The following is a 21,479-nucleotide window of genomic DNA, read 5'->3' on the forward strand; positions in this document are numbered from 1 at the left end:
CTAATAATCCTTTAGGTGAGTGTATATATATATATATATATATATATATATATATATATATATATATATATATATATATATATATAGGCCTATTATGACCCAGCTGTTGATTTACCCATATGTAGTCAGTATAAATATATTTTATAAAGTTCATAAAAGGATCAAATTATCAAGAGATCAAAGATTAAATGTCTGCATTCAATGATGGGAACACAGTTAAGTACAGAAAAGTTTATGAACATGAAGAAATAAGACATTAAAAAATTAAATGAATTGCGAACTATTGAATATGAATTCATATTAATAGGTTGTATTAGATGTTGGCCATTGACATTTTATTTAATCACTTAAAAATCATAAATTCCTCAACATTTTAATGGCATGCAACATTTTTTTTTTTCAGCTTTATTTTGTGGTTAGAGTACAACTGTCGATGCACTAGTGAAGACAGACACCTTGTGTTGGCAAGTGAAACTGCGCAGTTTTAACCTTCTTTACTGTTCTCACCATAGACTGGTTCTCTCCATGTAGCCTACAATCTTCTTTGATAATGACATGCTAAGCACACTGCTGCCATCTGTAGACCACAGTTTGCAGTAAACTGATGGTAAATATTTTTTGAAAAGAACATCCAAATAGCCTACAGAACAAGCCTCAATTGGACAAAGCTTAATACAATTCCAAGAAGTCCAAATAGCAGCAAAACAGTGAATAAATAAACAAAGAAACATTAAAAAGAAAAAGGAAAAAAGAAAAATAGGCTAATTAAATATCACAAAAGGGGGTTAATCATTAGAAGTACATTTAGAGAGTGTGGGAGTATTTTTTGGGAGTATTATCTGCATTTACGTATGAAATAATTCAGAGTAAAATACAATATTTATAGTTTTTGAAAATTTGCATAAATAAAATAAATGATTAAATGACTCAACGTCTGCTTCACAAAAGGTGCACTCATTACCAATCAAAATTAAATAGGCTATGTGTCTGAGGAACTCATTACAAGGATACATATTGTTGATCATTTTAAACTGAACATTTTACCTTGGGTAGAAGCAGAAAAAAGAGAGAGAAATCACTTTCTCTTTAGGAAAACCAAAAATAAGGGATCTATTTCTAACTTTAGAAGTGGGAGTCTATTTACAAATGTTCTTAAAACCTTTTTTCTTATAGCTCTCCTCCGTAAAATTAAGACCAGAAATTACAGATATTTTACTTTAACCAACTGAACCAAACAAGCATGGCTTTTAGATTTTAACAAAGACACATAATTTCCGAGTACACGTGATATAGGCCTATTGTATTTTCCACAAAAAAAAAATCATCATAGCTAAAGAAATCCCCATCCCCATCCCTGAAAGAACACAGATTTCCTATTAATGTATAATGTATAATGTTAAAATGAATTAGAACGTGTCCTTGCGAAAGTCCATCATCCGGGGTTTTCCTCGGCCTTGTTCTTTCTCTGTTTATAAACAGAAAGAGCGCAGAATGGTCGATGCGCCGTGACGTCACTTCTCCAACCACGTCACATTATTTTGACCTTTCTAAATGTTTTTCATCGCGAACGAGAAGCACTACAGATCAAAACACACGCGTATTTAGTTACAATACGAGCAACCGCGCTTGCAATCGACATCAAATCATCTTATTTTTTCATTGCCGCATGTAACGCACGTGTCGTCCGGTTCCAGGAACTGAAACAATATTAACCTTTAATTTGCCGGAGAGCTTAGTGTGAGACCTCGGGAAATTGTCGAGGAAAGAAGAAAGAAACATCACAGATAACAATTACTAAAAGTATCAAGAGCATCGCATTATTTCGCGCTAACTGTTTTAAAACGAGCGAAGTGTGCACGAGTGTGTAAAGCGCACCACGCTCCCGTCCGAGAATCCATGACGTGTTTTCCACGCGCCATCTCCATGTTTTGACTACCACCACCAACAGCAACACAGTGAACCCTACCAACACACAGCCGTTGCGCTTGCAATCCCCTCTGTGTTTTTCAACAAAATGGCTGATTTTGGGGATGATACCGGAGCGAGAGCCCTGCTGGCCCTCAAATCTGCTCCTTGTAGCCCGGTGGCTATTTCTATCCCGCCCGTGTACACTTTCTCCTCCTCGACTTCGCCCGGGATCATATCATCCATGCCCCTCTCCCCTCCGTCGCAGGCCCTCGCTCGCCTGGAAGGCAGGGACTTCGAGTTCGTCATGCGCCAGAAGACGGTGACCGTGGGGCGGAATTCGTCGCACGGCTCCGTGGATGTCAACATGGGCCACTCGAGCTTCATATCCAGGAGACATTTGCAGATCGCCTTCGAGGAGCCGCATTTCTACTTGCGCTGTCTCGGCAAGAACGGTGTGTTTGTCGACGGCGTTTTCCAGAGGAGAGGCGCACCTCCACTTCTCCTACCGAGGGAGTAAGTTACAAAAATGAGATCCGTTTCCTTAAATTAGCCAGATGGCAAGCACCCATTCACCTAGAGAGCTAATGCACCACACATACAAGAGATTAAGTTAACGTGCCTGCAGTGCCTGCATAATCCGACTAAACTGCATGCAAGTGCAGCCACGAGAGCTGTCAGAAACTGACTTCAAGATCCTTTCAGTGTCTTTAATGTACAAATTAGAAAGGGAAAAATTTAACTTTAAATGGATTTTCCAGCTTTGAACTTTTTTGGGCCCTGCATAATCTGACAGCATGTGTATTAATCTGCTATTGTTGAAGCGAATCAACCAGTTAAAGGGATAGTTCACCCAAAATAATAATTTACTCACCCTCAAGTTGTTTTAAACTTGTATTTCCTCAGTGGAAGGAATGAATTTTCTTTCTTTTTTTAACCATACAATGAAAGTAAATGTAACCAAATCCATTTGTGTTCCATTGAAGAAATGCAAGTTTGAAATAACATGAGGCTGTGTAAACAATAACAGAATTTTTATTCTTTGGTTCAAGTAACCATTTAGCCCCAGGTCTGGACCTGTCAATGGATCTGGATTCAAAAAGGGTGCATCTTTATAGTATAAATCTACTGACCCTTAAGTGTCTGTTTTGAGGTTGGCGCTGAAGATGGGTTAAAATATAAACATGAAAAGTTAATCGTTTCACTTTACGACCACAGGAACGGTGTGCACGACAGAGGCTGGATCCACCACATGATTTTTGTGGGCAGATCTGAGATACAGGCTGCATTTATGACACATATCAGTAGTAACCACTTTATGATCTTTAGTAGACAAAGAACAGAGGGGAAAACCTAGTGATACTATAATGTAGTACCTTGAACGACAACATTTGAGTAGTAACATGACATGGAAATGCTTGAAATGCTTGGATTTTGTACACAATTGTCGTCTTTGTTTTGATTGGTTTGAAGTGTAAACTATTACAGTTCTCAATACAAAATGCTTTTGATAAGTTTTCGAATGATCGAGCTTTCAATTTTCCAATTAGTTTTTCAATTTGAATTTGTATTTAAACTTGTACTTTCAACTTTAAATTTACATTTATTTAGACATAAACACTGTAAAAAGTGTTTTAATGACCGAAAAAAAATTAAAAGAGCTGTTACTTTTCCCATGATTTAGTTGTTCTGCTTACACCAAGTTAAAAGTTAAGCAGCACGAATAGCCTAGTTATTTATCTCTGTAACAATCACAAATCAGTTAGTGGTTGATGATCCTGCTTCATTAAATGTATCTGATAAAGTGTGCCACAAGTAAACCGGTTACAGTCTCTGTAATCTGTAGAGTTAATCAGTATGAAAGCAGTTTTTAGCCTTAAATGTAAACACTAATGTTTGAGAAGTGGATAAACTAGATCAGACTGAAGTTCCCTACATGGATGTGCTACTGTTAGGCTCTCTCAGATTTTATTTGGCTTCTTCATTCTTATCAGAGTTGCTTTTACTATGTGTCTTGGTGTGTGCCATCTGTCTTATCAATGCGGAATAGATCTGTGGAGCTTGTTGTCATGGAGGTCAGAGCGGCTATTCCTGCAGACTGCTGTGAAAACACGGACAGACTGAACCCGTAATGGGTGCATGCCAAGCCAGCCATTCAAAACAACTGCAGTGTGTATGCTGTAGCATTAAAAGTGGCTTCCTGGTGCAGCACTTGTGTAAATACGTCCAGTGGAGGCGGTGCACCAATTCATTATTCTCTCTGGCTACACTGCCGACAATTCAAAATCACAGAAAAAGGGGTGGAAGGGAGGGTTCATTTTTTACTCCAAAGTTCACGTTTTGTTGGTCCCAAGCAGAAACATAGCCAAACAATTATGTAATGTAGATTTTTTTGCGCAGATTTTTTGCCTTTTTTGTTTGTTTATTTTGTGTTCACTACCCACAAATAATTTTTAATGACAAAGTAAATGTCCGATTATCAATCTGAAATTCCATACAAAGCTTTCAAGGACATATTTTCAATATAGCAGCAAACCATCTCTTTTCTTTCTGAAAAGTGTGGTTGTTATTGTTGAACCAAGTGTGCGGGTAAAATGCAAGGAAACTTCTCAAAATACTGTAGTTTTTTAACATTATTTAAAGTCAATATTCTATGATCAGAAAATAAGAATGCTCTAACTTTCAAAATTTTGAGGTCAGTAAGATTTTTTTTTTTTTTTTTTTTTTTTTGGGAAAGAAATGAACATTTCTATTCAAGTAAGCGTTAAATTGATCATAGTGATAGTAAAGACATTTATGATGTTAAAAAAAGATTTCGATTTCAAATAAATGCTGTTATTTTGAACTTGTCAAATATGTGGCAGCATATTAAGCAGCACAACTGTTTTCAACAATGATAATAATTATAAGAAATGTATCTTGAGCAGCAAAATCATCATATTACAATGATTTCTGAAGGATCATATGACACTGAACACTGGAGTAATGATGCTGAAAATTCAGCTTTAACATCACAGGAATAAATAAAAATGTTAAATATATTCAAATAGAAAAAAGTTTTTTTGAAATTTTAGGAATATTTCACAATATTGCTGTTTTTACTGTATTCTTAATCAAACAAATTCAGCTTTAGTGAACGTAAGAAATGCTTCTTTAAAAAAAAGAAGTTTTTTTTATTTTTGTGGAAACCACATATTTCAAAAGAACAGCATTTACAGTGTTCAGCCTTCCATTTTATAGGGATACTCCACTTTTTTTGGAAATAGGCTCATTTTACAACTCCCCCAGAGTTAAACAGTTGAGTTTTACCGTTTTCGAATCCATTCAGCCGAGTTTCTGATATTTAGAAGAATGTCAGTAACCAGACAGTTTCTGGTCTCATTGACTTCCATAGTATATTTTTTTTCCTACTATGGAAGTCAATGAGACCAGAAACTGTCTGGTTACTGACATTCTTCTAAATATCAGAAACTCGGCTGAATGGATTCGAAAACGGTAAAACTCAACTGTTTAACTCTGGGGGAGTTGTAAAATGAGCCTATTTCCAAAAAAAGTGGAGTATCCCTTTAAGCAATTTATGCAGTATTAATTATTTTTATTTTATAAATCTTACCAACCCCAAATTTGTGAACGATAGTCAAAAGCTGCTGCTTATTTATTGATTTGCAAGGTTTGCTGGACGAAAAGCACCACCTTCATATTTCACTGATCTTTAGGTTCATGTAAAATAATTTTACGCCTTATGCCTTAATGTGTCTTTGTCCTTCTCTATAGGTGCACATTTCGATTTCCCAGCACGGTGATAAAGATTCAGTTTACAGTGCTCTACCACAAGGAGACACAGAAGGAGGAGGCTCCTGTATCCCCTGTGAGACCCCTTTACCCACAAATATCTCCGCTGAAAATCAGCATTCCTGAAAATGACTTCAGAAGTATGATGAGTCCCCTGCCTTCGCCGACAGGAACTATTAGGTATGATTTCGTCCGAACGACCACACAGAGAAAAAACTGTGCTAACACTTTAGTTTAGGGTCCAATTCTCACTGTTAACTGGCTGCTTATTAGCTTGCATATAGGATATTGGCTGTTGATTAAGTCATCTCAAGTCACCTTTATTTATATAGCGCTTTTTACAATACAGATTGTTTCAAAGCAGCTTTACAGTGTTAACAGGAGAATAATTCAACAAAGTTTGTTTCTGCTTTACAGCAGATCTAGAAGAAAATAACGTCATAGTCCAGCTTAAAGGAGAAGTTCACTTTTAAAATGAAAATTCTGTCATCATATACTCACCCTCATGTTGTTTCAAAGCTGTATGAATTTCTTTCTTATGCTGAACAGAAAGGAAGATATTTAGAAGAATATCAGTAACCAGACAGTTTTTGGGTCCCAATGACTTCCATAGTAGGAAAAAAATATACTATGGAAGTCATTGGGACCCAAAAACTGTCTGGTTACTGATATTCTTCTAAATATCTTCCTTTCTGTTCAGCAGAAGAAAGAAATTCATACAGCTTTGAAACAACATGAGGGTGAGTATATGATGACAGAATTTTCATTTTAAAAGTGAACTTCTCCTTTAAGTAAGTTCAGTGATGGTTTATTTTTGTTGTAAAAAAGTTAATTTAGTTAATTTATTCATATATAGCCTCTGGAGAAAACAGTGATACCATCGTCCAGTTCAGTTCTCATATAATGGTGTCAATGCAGGCAGATCAATAATATTGTTGAATATTAAGTGACCCTAACCATTCAAGACAAACGCCAAGGCAACAGTGGCAAGGAACCAAAACTCCATCAGGTGACAGAGTGGAGAAAAAAAACCTTGGGAGAAACCAGGCTCAGTTGGGTGCCAGTTCTCCTCTGGCCAACGAATGAACAGTGTATGATTATGATCCAGGCAGCATTACAGGTCAGGAGTCAGATTGGATCAGAACATTCAGAATATTTATCCAGTTCCATCTGGTTGAAAATCACACCGGTATGGAGATGGGTTTATTATGAACAAGTATTGGAAAACGCGTATTAATGCCTTATTCTGCATGAACATATTCTACATCCCTTAATATTAATTAATAATAGTTAATTAACTATTAATAAGCAGTAATTGGGAGTTTATTAAGGTAAATAGTGAGAATTGGAAAAAACTAAAGTATGACCAAAAACGGTTTCATTAGAGAACCAGTTCTTTTCCAGATCTTTTTGAAAGTAATTTTTGTTCTCCTCTTGTCTTTGAAATGCAGGTCGTCTGCATAGAAATGAAAACATGAGCAGATATTTACAGCACCTAATGTATTTGGTGAAATGCAAAAATATGACATTTTAAAAAGATTACAGAACAATAGGTTTTGCATATTCATATTATGTCAGTCAATTTAAGCAAAAGTCACATGTCAGTATGTTTCCAGAGTGCATTCCTGCATTTACACTGAAGCATCAGAATTTGCATGCAAAAGGAGATGCTTGATTTTGATTGGTATTTGAAGCTGTCTGCTTCATTGTGTATCTTGTAGATACAATAGTGGTAGGAAAAGCCTGCCCCTGGCGGCCTCTCCGCTCTTCTGCACCACGTGTGGCTCTCAAAGCAAGCATGCTGTGTCCACATACCATATATGGCATGTGCTGTGCTTGGAGCTCCCTGATTGGTCGGTCGGAAAGTGTTGTGGTTTGGTGTTTTGAGCCACAGATAGTTTCCTTTTTCCGAGGCCTCTAAACACCCCCCTCATCCCACTCATTGGCCTGCTCCTACACCCAACATAAACAGACACATGCTTTCTGTCCTTCCTGATTCCTCTTCCCTTACTGGGGGGAATATTTCCTTCTATTCAGCTCTACAAGCATTGGAACTGGTTATCCACGTCTGAGCTGCAGTTTCTACTGTAATAGTTTTCTCTTGTAAGTTTCAGTCTGTGTGAAGTGATGGATTAGGGACATTTCCCAGATTGTCAGCCTGCTGCTCAAACAGCAGATGTGTGTAAAGCTTTGAATTCCACACACATGGAGTTGCTCGAACAACTGCCATGTACACAGTACAACCAGCAATACCAGCTCCTTTGCACATTTTTGACCGTACTGTCTGTTTTTTCTTTATGCTTCAAAATAATTTGGGTAAGGCGATAGCACTTTACAATAAGGTTCAATTTGTTAACAACAGTTATTGCATTAGGTATCATGAACTAACAACTATTTTTACTGCATTTATTACTCTGTTAATGTTATAAATATACTATTGTTTTTGTTAATTCATGTTTGTTCACAATACATTAATTATTTTTATTTTATTTTATGAAATAAAAATGTCCAGCAGAAATCATTCTAATAAGAAACATGTCCTGATATTATCATGTCATTTTAATGTAAAAGTCTTAACTGCCACTTCTTAATCCATTGGTTAATTTATTGAATCCTTTCTGAATAAATTTATTAATTTCATTTTTATTTTTAAATCTTACTGACCTGAAACTTTTGAATGGTAGTGTAGATGATAGAAATTAACAATAACCTAGATAAACAAATGCTGAAAAAGTATTTGTAATTCTTAGTTTATCTTACAAAATGCATTCAATTATTGAATAAATTGACTAATAAAATTAATAAAACTAAAAGGTGGCCAGAATTTGGGTTGAATCATTTTTTGATTCAGAAAAGATGTCTGTTAGTTTAGTGAGTTAATGATCAATTGGTTAAATAGTTGTCCTCTGTAAATCATTACTGCACATGACCCTTTGGAACCATGTGGCTTACCAACCTCATTGTTTATACTACAATGTGTTTTGAATTTGAGTACCACTAAAATTGGCAGCTTGTTATTCCTTTTAATATAAATGCTTTGCGTAATGCATAATTTTAGACCCAAAACATTTCAGTGAGTTCATCATAAAAAACGTAGTAACTGGTCAGTTCCGTTTTGTACAGCAGGAAAAAAACAATGCTAAATGCAAATAATAAATATAGTTGCCGATATTATTATTTTTATTTTTTTTAACTAATTCATTTATTTAATAATATATTAATCTTGATAATATTAAAACTATTCAGTGATTGATTTTAAAGGTGCATTGTAACTTTTGGCCCTCTAGCGCATGCAAAAGAAAACTGCATGCATTTTGCGGAAGAACATTGTTTTGGTTGCTCTTTACAATAGATGATGCTTTACAATGATCTCTGTTGGAGAGCTACATGGGGCAATTTATCTGTTCAGTAAAATACCTTTCTCACCTGTTGAGTAACAAAAACCCCATCTCCGCGTCGCTTTCACATCCCTCAGTTCTCGCCATCTCCATGAAGCCAAGGCAATGTTGATTCTTGTTTTATTACGAGCTTTGTCACATTCTCTTTTTCCCCGCATACTCTCCTCTGTTAGCTGTTTTTTTTAAAAACTGGTGATTCCCCGGAGGTTCGAGGTTTAGCTGCTCCATGTCAACCTTTCTCGCTCGTTGTGATTGCTAACTTATCTCACTGCCACACCATACACATGTCTAAGTAGCTGGAGCAACTTTTCTCTATTTATGTAAATGACGAGACATGCATGGGCCAGTCTAATTATAAACACTTATAATAGTGAATCGGGGTAAGACAAAAACACGTTTTGGAAAAAGGATTGATGTTTTGACTCATTATTTAAAATTTGTTAATTTTGTACAAAAAAAGTGTACCTTTTAAAGGACATTTGGTTAACTTTTGTGTCATAATCAAGTTTGGTACTATGTTGTATGGCCATTTGATACTAAATGTAAAACCTGGGTTTTTTTTTTTTTTATTTGATCCCATTAGTATCCTTTGGGATTTTTTTTTTCTAATTTAGGATATAAATCCAAATTGGAATCCTGTACACATTCCTTTAGGGTTTTATTTCAAACATTTCGCCTTTGAATTTAGTTTTTTACATATTCGTAATCCATTTTTAGTACAGAAGTCTATGTGGAAGAGGTGTTAGTTGTCTTTTTGCTTGTCCTTAAGGTGTTTTTGTAATACGGTCCAGCTGTTGTGAAAATGCTGCCTCAGGACTGGACTTCAACCCAATGCACCCCGCCCGCTGTGCCCTCACACTCGCACACAATTGCCTTCCCCTTGCCGCTCAGAGAGGCCTGTTTGTCTCTGCCCGCACAACACAATGGAGCCTGCAGCACAACAGCCTTATCTGAGCACTCTGTTGTGCCCTGCTGTCAGAAAGCCAGCGGTAAAAAATAACACAGCGAGTTAAGGAATGGTGGGGTGTGTCTGCGTTATGGGAGACTTACTGATATGTTGACAATAAACGAAAGCCTTAAAATAGCACTGCTCAGGATGTCTTTCTGTCAGTTTCAGCCTAAATAATACAGTTATTATCATTACCTTTCGGAAACCCTGTGGCTAATGGCTCAGTAATTGTTTTGCTTGTTTATCTGAATGGTTTGTTTTTTAGGGCTCAGGGCCACCTACTGGCACATTGTGTATCATGTCAGGAACATAACAAGGGTTATAAAATGGATTATAATGTTGTGGGTTATTTTCAACATGTAATCTGCTGTCGGTTACCACAGGCAATCATGAACAACAAACAGGAAACATGTTTAGAGTAACACACGTAATTAATACAGATAAAATGGAGCCAGAAGGCAAGCGAGCGGGAGGGTTGAAAACACAGACTGCAAAAAAATATTGGTTGAAAAGCAGGAACTTTTATGCTTGGATTTTTGCACAAAAGTGACTTGAGCTGAAAAGTGTTCTAGATGGATGTGGTTCTTCTGGTTGTGCGTTACTACTTTATGCAAACAGTGCTTCATGAATAACTAGGTATAGAAATTGGCAATATATTAGGACCATATTGGTTGACATCAGGTGTGTTCTGAATATTTATTTGCTTGATAATTGGATATGTACTTGTGGATGCTCTTTTTTTGTTTTATAGTGCATCCTCGTCACAACCAGGTTTACTTTTCAACTGGTCATGACATAAGTTTACATAAGTGTATATATATATATATATATATATTTATTTATTTTTATTGTAAAACTGCCACTTTTTTTTTTTTAAGAAACTAATACTTTTATTTTAAGGATGAGTTCAAATAAATTTTAGTGAGATAAAAAGTTGTTTTAAATTGTAATAATATTTCACAATATTACTGTTTTACTGTACTTTTGATAAATTAAATGTAGCCTCGCTGAGCAAAAGAGACTTGTATCAAAAACTTTTTGACGAAAAAAGATCTCAACCCCAAACTTTCGAATAGTAGTGTATAGAACGTTGCACAGAAAATGTTAGTGATTCTATCACACCAGAATCATTTCAATGCATATAATGTTTAATTGTTATGGTTATGCTTTAAATTATGGGTTTGTTGTGTATTTTAACATTATACCATGCTTTGTAAGTGTATAGGAAGCACTAAAAATTGCTTATAAACCTAAACATTTAAACTGGAATGGACTTTGTCACATTTTTTTCAGTGTTCTCAGGAGCAAAAGTCAGAGTTGGGTATACTTCTACAGTGGTGAACGAAAACTACAACAAATATATATATATATATATTTTTTTTTTTTGCATTACCATTTGCTCCAAGAGCAAAAGGGAAAAAAATCATGATAGCGTTTATAAGACTTGCCAAAACAGGAAAAGAAATATTGAGAGATTGATTACTGTGAGTGGTCAGAAGAGAGAAAGATGTCAAATCCTTCAGCTTTTGTGTTAGAAACGCCTGCACATCAGCCTCAACAAGTTAATATAAAACAAGGTATAGTGTAATAAATGTACATTTACATTTAAAAAATCTATATAAATATAAAAACTTTTCTAGATTTACGATGTTATTAACTGTGGAAACACTTCATCAGTCTGTGAAATCTCTGGCCTGTTTAATAAATGATGTCCTCACACCTTTCTGTCCATCCTTTCTCTACTTAGCGTTCCCAATTCCTGCCCAGCGAGCCCTCGGGGCGCAGGTTCTTCGGGATACCGCTACGGGCGCAACATCACCTCAGATCTCCAGCTGGCAGCCGAGTTTGCTGCCAAGGCTGTGTCAGAACAGCGCACTGAAGCCACGGGAGGAGACAGTCCTAAGGTAAGAGCCTCCAGCATCCCAACGCATGTCAATCATGGTCATTGTGTTTGTTCCCAAGATTAACTGTCCACTCTTCCTTCAGGATGAGTCCAAACCTCCTTACTCGTACGCTCAGCTGATAGTCCAGGCCATCTCGTCTGCACCGGACAGACAGCTAACACTAAGTGGCATCTACGCTCACATCACCAAGCATTATCCCTACTACAGGACGGCCGACAAGGGCTGGCAGGTCAGTTTATCTGCCAAAATTGTTGTTTTTATGTCTGTCATGTTTGTGTGCTAATTTGCATTCCCTTAATCTCCTTTCTCTCCAGAACTCCATTAGACACAACCTGTCTCTCAACCGCTACTTTATTAAAGTGCCGCGCTCACAGGAAGAGCCAGGCAAAGGTTCGTTCTGGCGCGTGGACCCCTCATCAGAGGCCAAGTTGGTGGAGCAGGCCTTCAGAAAGCGTCGGCAGAGAGGGGTGTCCTGCTTCCGCACGCCCTTCGGCCCACTGTCCTCCAGGTGAGATGTCTCAGACACCCGCTTTTAACCCAGCACGCCCTCCGCCGACCCCCTTATGAGACTCACGCTGTCTGATGTAATAGAAGCCTGCTTAGCCTCTTCTGTTTCCCTCTTTCTTCCCCATCTGTCCGTTTCTTCACTGGGCAGAACAAAGTAAGTCTGTTTGAATTTGATCCCTTTCATTCGTCAGCCACTTGGTAAAGCAGCATCAGTTAGACCCAACTTTGTGTTCTCTGTTTTTACACACTCTGTAAAAGCTTGCATTAGACTTGGGTCCAAAATGAACTCTAATGCATGATTCAAACATTGGCTGATGTTAGTAACTCAAGTGTGGATATTGTTACCGTTCCTGCCGTTAAGCCAGGATAGCAAAAATATGAGGAACACAATTGCAAAGTTTCAGTGTTTTAGCAAAGTACCATTTCACCAGAAGACTGGCTGATGTGGGATCATACAAGACCTTCATAAAAAATGTATCGAAGGATCATTAATAGGGATGTCCCGATCCGATCCACGGCATCGGTATCGTGCCGATACTGGCCCAAAACGCTAGATCGGATATCGGAGGGGAGAAAAAAAATTATCCGATACCTATGATCGATACCCATTAGGGGTGGAACGGTACGTATTCGTACTGAACGTACGTTCGGTGCATGGATTTACACAGAGAATACACGGTATAAAAATAAATAAATCTCGCGTGGACATTAATTAATGTAATACGGAACTAACGTTACTGTTAGATACGCACATATGCGGGTTCTTTAGGGACACCTAATCTGTAGCCCGCCTTAGCTCTGAACGCGCGTCTATATCGCTTCAAACGCTCACTTTATCATTATACGCGCGCGGCGCGTCCTATTCGCTTTGGACGCGCGAATGGATTCAAACTGTTCAAGCATCGAACTAGACGCGATAGACGCAAATTTGACGCTCTATCCGCGTTTGGTGTGGACGCAGCAAAATGAACAGGCTGCGATGTCAAGATTGCAATGCTGGAGTGTGTGTGTGTCAGAGAGAGAGAGAGAGAGGCACGGGCGCGATCGAACAGTGGAAACATAAAAACATACTCCGTCATTTTCATGCAGGACATCATTAAAACTGCAAAAAGTGTTTAGCCTACTTATATTTGTGTAAAACACAACATTGTGCTTTTGTCAAACTGTCAACTCTTGTCAAACTGTAACTGTCACCCAACCAAAATCACACACACACACACACACACACACACACACACACACACACGCTGTTTAAAAGCAAAAATGATCTCATCTTTTGGACATTCATCATTGCATTGGTTTTCATTTCTTGTCCTAAAACAGAGCACTAATCTGTTTATTTTTAAGTTACACATTTTACATTGAATAAAAAATAAAATCAAATGTGTTTTTAAAAGTAGTATTATTTTATACAGAAATAAATTATTTATAATTCAGATGAGAATAAAGTTAAGGTTAATTAAAATTTTAAGGAAACAAATATATTGATCTGAAATATAGCAAATTAATTTTAAATTCATTCAGGTTACCAAACATATCTCAAGGTCTTTTGAATAAAGGCTGGCATCTTTCATTATCAACTGTTGTTGTGGACTATATACTGGAGAAGTACTGTATTTGTTCTCCATTTGAGTGAGATGTTTTTATGTGGCTAATTGAGCAAAGTGCTTCCATTATATTTTATTATTATTAGTATTAGTTCAAGAATAAAATAAAAATATCGGATTGATATCGGTATCGGCAAATAGCCAAAGCTGCGGCATCGGTATCGGTATCGGAAGTGAAAAAGTGGTATCGGGACATCCCTAATCATTAATCATTAATTCTATTAATTACTCAACCTAATGTCATTCCAAATTTTCTGAAGTGACTCGATTGCTTTATATGATGAACAGATTAAATTTAGGCTTTTATTCACATGTAAACACTGATCAGCGAACCTAAACAGAAGATCAGCCGAACCTGCTTGATGCGCGAGAACAAACCTCTTGCTGAAGCTCAAACGTGCTGCGTAACACGAGAATGAGCTTTATTGGTTCTTGCAGAAGCTCAGATGTCAAATATATATATATATATATATATATATATATATATAAAATGTGATATACATATCTTTACTGTCACTTTTGATATATCACTATGTAGTTATTGTTGTTTAACATTTCAAATTGTAGAGATTAACATTAGTTAATAGATTATGAAGGAACATTAATAAATTAATATTAAATTAAATAAATGTAATAATACTAATAATTGTATAAATTGTTGCTCATTTATTAGTTCATTATACTTAGTATTGAATATGAATAAATATAACATTTATTATACTTAAGTTTTGCCGTTCTTGTACCTATGTAATGCAAAAAATAATTTTGTGTTAGTTAATGTGAGACCCTCATTCAAAATCAAGTTTCAAATTGACTAGTGAGATGCCACCTTAAAATTTGATCATTATTCAATTATGTTTAGAGGCTAAAATTTTCTTAAAGCCGAAGTGTCTCATTCCTGCGCCCCTATTGGCACCAAATGAAATTGCGTCAATAATGAGTGTTTTCGAACAGGGTTCCCAGACATGCTCCCTTCCACCATTACTTTGGCCATTATTTGCTAGTGTTGCTTCAAACTCACACTGCTCACACAAACAGAGCAGTTTTTTGAAAGCTTCACACTGTTTACACTAATTTCTTAAAGTTGTCTCAGTGTGCACGTTTTAAGAAATTAGTTTAACTTAAAAAAAATTATATTCAAATCATCCGCCTTTGGCAGGTGATGCAAAAAGTTACTTTTGGACCCTGCTTGGCCTGTAACATCTGAACATGTATTCACAGTGTGTATGAGAATTAAGGCCCATTCACACCAAGAACTATAACAATAACTATATTAGCATCCACCAAAGCAACGTACAACAACGTTCGGTTTATTCCAAGCATGCGCTACAGTTTTGTCGTCTGCTCAAGCATTTTAAAGCAAGATGGATTTCGACTGGCTGTCAATCGAAAAAATCGTTCTGAAAGTGATTCCAACGATATCGTTTCTCTGTCGTTATCGTTGTAGTTGCGATGGGGTCTCTGCTTTTCTTTTTACTTATAATAATTTTTATAACTATATATTCATCGTGGTTGTTATAGCTATCGTCTTTGGTGTGGACGGGCCCTTACTGTATGCTTTATGTCTGTGTGCATGACTGACAGATCATTGTGTTGGTTTCAGGAGTGCTCCAGCGTCTCCCACCCACTCCGGCCTCCTCTCTCCACACTCGAGTGGCCTCCAGACCCCCGACTGTCTGTCACGGGAAGGATCCCCAGTGTCACATGAACATGACTTTGGTTCCAAGCTTGCGTCTGTGCCCGAGTACCGATACTCCCAGAGTGCACCAGGTGACCGTGCTTCTTTTCATAGCACAGCAGTACTGACTGCCAGTGTTTGGATGTATAGTCTCCAAATAGAAACAATACTAACTTACCTACATTTTTTTTGTAGTATGATATTAGCTCAGCTGTGGCGAAAATAGTGTAGCTTTTCCTAAATTGTGGAGCTTTTCCGGTAAACAACATAAGCTCCTGTTCAGTTACAGTTTGCATAAATCATTTTAACTTGTAGTGTAGCTGACTACCGTTTATATATGTGCAGTCTTGGCAAGCTTCTGATTCAGAGTCGATTCTCCAGTCCTAAATGTATTTTCTCTGACTCTCTGGTGATTCCTCTTGTCTCTCAGGCTCTCCAGTGAGCGCCCATCCTGTAATCATGGCCGTACCATCTCAGTCCTCAGCCGCCATCCCCAAGCCTGTGACTTACATGCCGGCCTCCATCATTAGCTCCTCCCAGGCCTCCGGTCAGGCCATCCATGTGGTGCAGCAGGCGCCAGCTGTCACCATGGTCCGTGTAGTGACCACCTCTACCAGCTCCCCCAATGGCTATATCCTGGCTAACACCAGCTCAAGCTCAGGAGAGGGACCTGGAGATCAAAGAGGTAAAACAACCCATTTCTTCTTGTTTTATCACAGCAGTTTTAGCAAAATCTGCTGGAATACCTAGTATTGTCTTCAAATTTGCACTCTGTGTGAATAGTCCTTAACTGTCTCTTTATTAATCTTCTGTGTATTTAGTGGATGAGATGCCTATGGTTGGCAGTAGAGTTATTCAGGCTGTAGGGAGTCACATAAGCTCGGCCAATAGGGGGCAGCAGAGCTACACTGTTGTCCAGCAGAGTGCCATTCACCACCTTCCTGTGCAGACCATTTCTCAGAATGGCAAACATGCTCTTCCTATCACCACTGTACCAACTAGTGCTTACGGTATGTGTGTCCATTCACTGTTCCTGAAGCTGGACTTGTGCTTTACTGATATGATTTGCTAATTAACAATGCATGACATTTTTTGACTTTTTTCCCAGGTCTATTAATTTATTAAAAATGCATAATGCAATTCATACATGTAATGCTTTAAATACAACGTTCTATTTTAAGCTTGTTCTAATTGCATAATTACAATTTAATTGCCTTTTTAAATTATTTAAAAATTATTTTTTAATGGGAGCAAAAGACACATTTCTCCTCAACTCTCCTGATATCATTAAAAATGAAATTCTTAAAAAAAAAATGCTACATATTTATATTTTTATATTTTATATATATATATATATATATATATATATATATATATATATATATATATATATATATATATATATAAATTGAAGTCTAGGGTTTACATTATTTTTAACTAAAACTAAACCAAAAAAAAAAAATCATTAATTGAAATCTAAAAAAAACTTATATATATATATATATATATATATATATATATATATATATATATATATAAATCAGCTAGTAACTAATTAAACTAAAACTAAAAGAAAAACCTAAAACTTTAACTGATATAAAAATGAAATCAGAAAATATAAAAATAAATATCAAATTCAAAATATTAACAAAATATAATTGTATACAAGTGATACTAAAAAAAACTTTTTTAATTTTTTTTTATTGCAGACACTCATTACTGTGTGCCAAGGTCAATAAGTCTCTTAAAACATAAATTTTTGGTTAATTGAATAATTTTGTTATTTACTTTGTACTCAACAAGAAGATTGCCATGCTTCTGAAATGGTTAACAGACGTTAAACAATATTAAATAAATACTAATTGTGATGAACTACAAATGTTTTGTTACTTTTAACTTGATGGTTATCAAACATTTTTAGAAATGGTGTAAAAGACTTTCAAAATGATATGAAAATGAAAATACAAATAGTAGTATTCATGTCTAGGAACTTGGCACATGTTTAAAACTGCTTTATTTTAGTCACTATTGCTTGTCATTGACCTGTAACCTATTCTCTGTGTTGTCGTCTCCATCTCCTCAGCCCTTACCAATCCTCTTCAGATCTTGGCTGCCCAGGCTTCAACATCCCCACCCGTGCTGGTCAACAGGCCCGCCAGCATGGAAACCAACGAGTCCAGCATCAACGAGCCCGAGCTCAAACGGCCCAAAATGGAGGAGGACAGTGTCGCTCCAGTCCCTCAGCCCGTTATTGTTGCAATGAACCAAGAGGCCAGTGAATGAATAAGTGAGTGAACGAGTGAGCCAATGACGGATCATTAAAGCACATCTCACAATATCGTTTAACATATTGAGGGACACGTGTTTGGTTTTCTTTAAAACGAGAACTTAAAAGTTTTGTAAACGCCCGACACGGGTAACTGATCGAATGTCTTTGTAAGAAGAGGTTAAGCGTCTTTGTATCATGGGGGTTAATTCAATGAGCTACATCTGGCAGCATTAAAATTCAATGCTCACAGTTTTAAATTTGTAGGGGTTTTTAATCTTGTAAGAATGTTTGAAAGAAGTATGAAGAGAGGTACATGTGCTTAAAGACACCAGCTAGGCATGTGCGCCCAGGTAGTTCCTCACAAGGTACATCTGAGAGAGAGAGTTCTTCTTTTCGGGATGGGGTGGGACCAATACCTATGCAGCTATTACAGTCTGAGACCACGAGTCTCTCTGAATTGAAACAGTATATAAAAAGGGTCACAGGAAGCTGTGCGTCACTGCAGTTACCTGTGTGGCCTGTGTGAGGATTTATTTATCTCTCTGTTAAAAGAAGACTATCTTTAATGAAATAATATGTTACAACTCATGTAGACCACAAGAAATGAATAGATATGATAGAGGCCTTTTCTAGCTGGAGTTCTTTAACCTACATTATTATTATTCTGGGGAGGATTCTTACCTTGCTTGCTTACTACAAAGAGACATGTCTAGAAAAATGCTTATTTCTTAATTGATCTGTGTTTAGCGGAAAAATTAAAAAGAACTCAATGAATGTAAGTAGCGTTTCTTTATTTGTTCGTGGCATCCACTTTTGCCCTAAACTATATATTAGACCATTAGAATGTGTTTGTAGATACATTTTTGCTGTTCTGTTATAACAACAAATTGAAGTTCATCGTATTTAACGTAGCTCAGTCGTATTGGTCGATCCCCGTGAGCACTTGGCCAAAAGAAATCCTGATTGCATCAATGGATGAATGCAAGCACATGATACCAAATGCTTTTCCAGACCCAGGAATGTAACTGTTGCAGAGGCTGTTTCTTCACTGACTTTCTGTGATCACTTAATAATCGCAGAAGCCACTAAATGAATGTTCAGTATTTTTCTGAGAGTTCAAGAAACCTATTTTTTAGGAATATACACAAAGTCGGCCTTTAATGAGACTTTCTAGTTTTACTAAGAGAAGAGTAAATATATATTGTCGAAGTTATTAAAATGTGCTTTCAAGACAATCACTAACAGGATTCAATTCAGTAACCGCTTTGTATGTTGCAAATTCTACACACCACAAATGTGCAGTGAAGTACCCTAGAGTACTTGAAGTGAGCCACTGTTTGTACGCTAACGTAGTCGTACAGTGACAGCCGTACCTTTTGTACTAGAAATCGAAACTTCAACAGACCAAATACATATCCTCATTATTAGTGCCTTAGTGCTCCACTTCTTTCAGGACTAGCTAAAAATCATTGTGATGTACTACTTAAAGACAGCATCATCAAACTTGCCTACTAATAAGTTAATTCGCAGGTTTGAATGAATGAACACAACTTGCAAGAAAAAATGAACAACGCAGCATCCTGCCTGTGTAACAATGGAGGGATTGTAGAGCCCTAGAAGAACAGATGAGGGTGACTATTCGTGTTGTGACTGGAAGGGACTGAGCGATACGATAAAAGTAGACCGGTGAGGTTTCGCATCATTTGCAAGCTTCAAAACTTCTTATAGCTCAGCGGAGAAATGCATCAGTAAAAAGGTCTTTTGGAGGTTTTAAAAGCATTTGGATTAGCATTAAAAGAACATTTGGATTCCAACAATGCAGATATCAATGTAAAAATATAGAGATTGATCCTAGTTGATTAGATGTTACCCTTTGTTTCATGTCTTCACAATGTGGGCTTCAATAAACAAAATGAATGAGAGAACCACTATTCCATTTGAAGTATATTTTTATTTGAAACTTCCTGACTAGCCTGTATGCTTTTTTTTTTTCTTTTCTTAAATTCATTTTAGATCATTATGGAATAACCAATGGAATGGTGAAACAAACATTGTCATTGTTAACAAAATTAACATACAGAATTAACTGTCACTGCCTAAATGTTTTTCATATATATATTTTTTTTAACAATCTGCCACAGTGTCTGTACGCATATATAACCATGGAGTATTTTTATCACAAAGATATTCAGATTATTATTATTATTCCTTTTTGTGCTTGTTCTGTTCATTGCTATTTGCATATGCAAGTGTTTATACACTAAACATTTCTAATTGAAACGGTTTCCTTTCTCTTTTCAAACAAGTTGAAAGATATAATATGTTTCCACTGTACACAAAACACCCCTTAAATCCCCCTGCTTTACGAGATCATGCCATACATATGTGAATGTCCACTGGTTTGTCTTTTAATGTGTGTTTAACTACACAATGTGTATGAGGGCTTTTCTTCTGTCCATGCAGTTTATGCAGTGGTGTACCTGGAATTAATAAAAATACTTCACTGGCTAATCTTTTAAATGAATCTGTAATCATGACATCTTGTGTCTTGATTCCATGGATGAAGGTTTAAGCCTTGCAATGTATCTTTGCCCCTGCCTTTGTTTCTTTTATTATTCATGTCATTTACCATCTTTATTATATGCTGGGTACTTTGCTTGTTTCTGTTTCCACAATTTTCTTTCTCGGTTTTTGTTTTGTGGCATTAACACTCTTTATAACCCTGTGCAACTCTGTCCTGTCTTTGTCTGAGCATAAGTTTTGAAAATCCTGTTAACGGCAAACTATTAAAAAATATGAGCTACAAAGTTTCAGCTGCAGCCTGCTTGCGCATGTAATGATGATCTCTTGCACTGGTTTATATAAAAAATAAAATAAAAAAAAGCAGTAGGAATGAATTTTATAGCTTGCCATTGACTAAGCACAGCTTTGATTTTTACTGCATCCAAGAAGTTTGTATGAGAATGTGCAAATTTAAAAATAATAATAATTGTTGCTGGTGTATCAGATCTTGTATTTAAAATATTTAAATGACTGTTATTGAAATGAATGATTGAAAGGTATCTTGTAATGTAACTCCTCACTGGACACTGGCTTTATTCATTTAGTCAGAACTGGTGCCTTTTATTTTTACACATACAATTTTAATTCCTTGGTTTAACTCTAATAACAATTTGTTTTACTGTTTAAAGTATTGTGCTTTGACACTGCAATGCTTTTCTCGGCTAGGATTCTGTTGTGTTTGTTTTTATTTTTATATAGTGTAGTTCGCCCTTTAGTAATTTAGTTAAATGTTGAGGGTATATGCCTAGTATATTTCCATTTGTTGTTGTAGAGAAGGTGGTAGGTAAATATTTTTTTCTTTTTTACATTACTGTAAAAAATATTCATATATTAGTACCATGTACAATCATTGGGGAATTGGAGTATACATGCATTAATTCTATTAAAGAACATTTCAAAATACACTC

General features: G+C 36.4%; 1 protein-coding gene across 2 annotated transcripts; it reads left to right on the top strand.

Moving 5' to 3' along the window:
• The first annotated feature begins 406 nt into the window (after positions 1-406).
• Positions 407-21,468, top strand: foxk1 (forkhead box K1). 2 transcript variants are annotated; one of them, XM_079876234.1, is made up of 10 exons: positions 407-2,421; positions 5,680-5,877; positions 11,792-11,948; positions 12,031-12,177; positions 12,263-12,456; positions 15,666-15,832; positions 16,171-16,425; positions 16,562-16,750; positions 17,824-18,027; positions 19,540-21,468. In XM_079876234.1, the coding sequence occupies exons 1-9, from the start codon at positions 2,015-2,017 to the stop codon at positions 18,021-18,023; spliced, it is 1,914 nt and encodes a 637-aa protein (XP_079732360.1). In that variant the 5' UTR covers positions 407-2,014; the 3' UTR covers positions 18,024-18,027; positions 19,540-21,468. The 2 variants fall into 2 exon arrangements, with proteins under 2 accessions (XP_079732360.1, XP_079732359.1); XM_079876233.1 differs by lacking the exon at positions 19,540-21,468 and having other exon boundaries at positions 17,824-19,304.
• The last annotated feature ends 11 nt before the right edge of the window (positions 21,469-21,479 follow it).

The sequence above is a fragment of the Squalius cephalus genome (genome assembly GCF_949319135.1).
Source record: "Squalius cephalus genome assembly, chromosome: 1".
Taxonomy (NCBI): domain Eukaryota; kingdom Metazoa; phylum Chordata; class Actinopteri; order Cypriniformes; family Leuciscidae; genus Squalius; species Squalius cephalus.

Coding starts and splice junctions, on each gene's coding strand:
- foxk1 (XM_079876234.1), top strand. CDS start 2,015: ATGGCTGATTTTGGGGATGATACCGGAGCGAGAGCCCTGCTGGCCCTC. Junction 12,457..15,665: donor TTCGGCCCACTGTCCTCCAG/GTGAGATGTCTC, acceptor TGTTGGTTTCAG/GAGTGCTCCAGCGTCTCCCA. Junction 16,751..17,823: donor TGTACCAACTAGTGCTTACG/GTATGTGTGTCC, acceptor CCATCTCCTCAG/CCCTTACCAATCCTCTTCAG.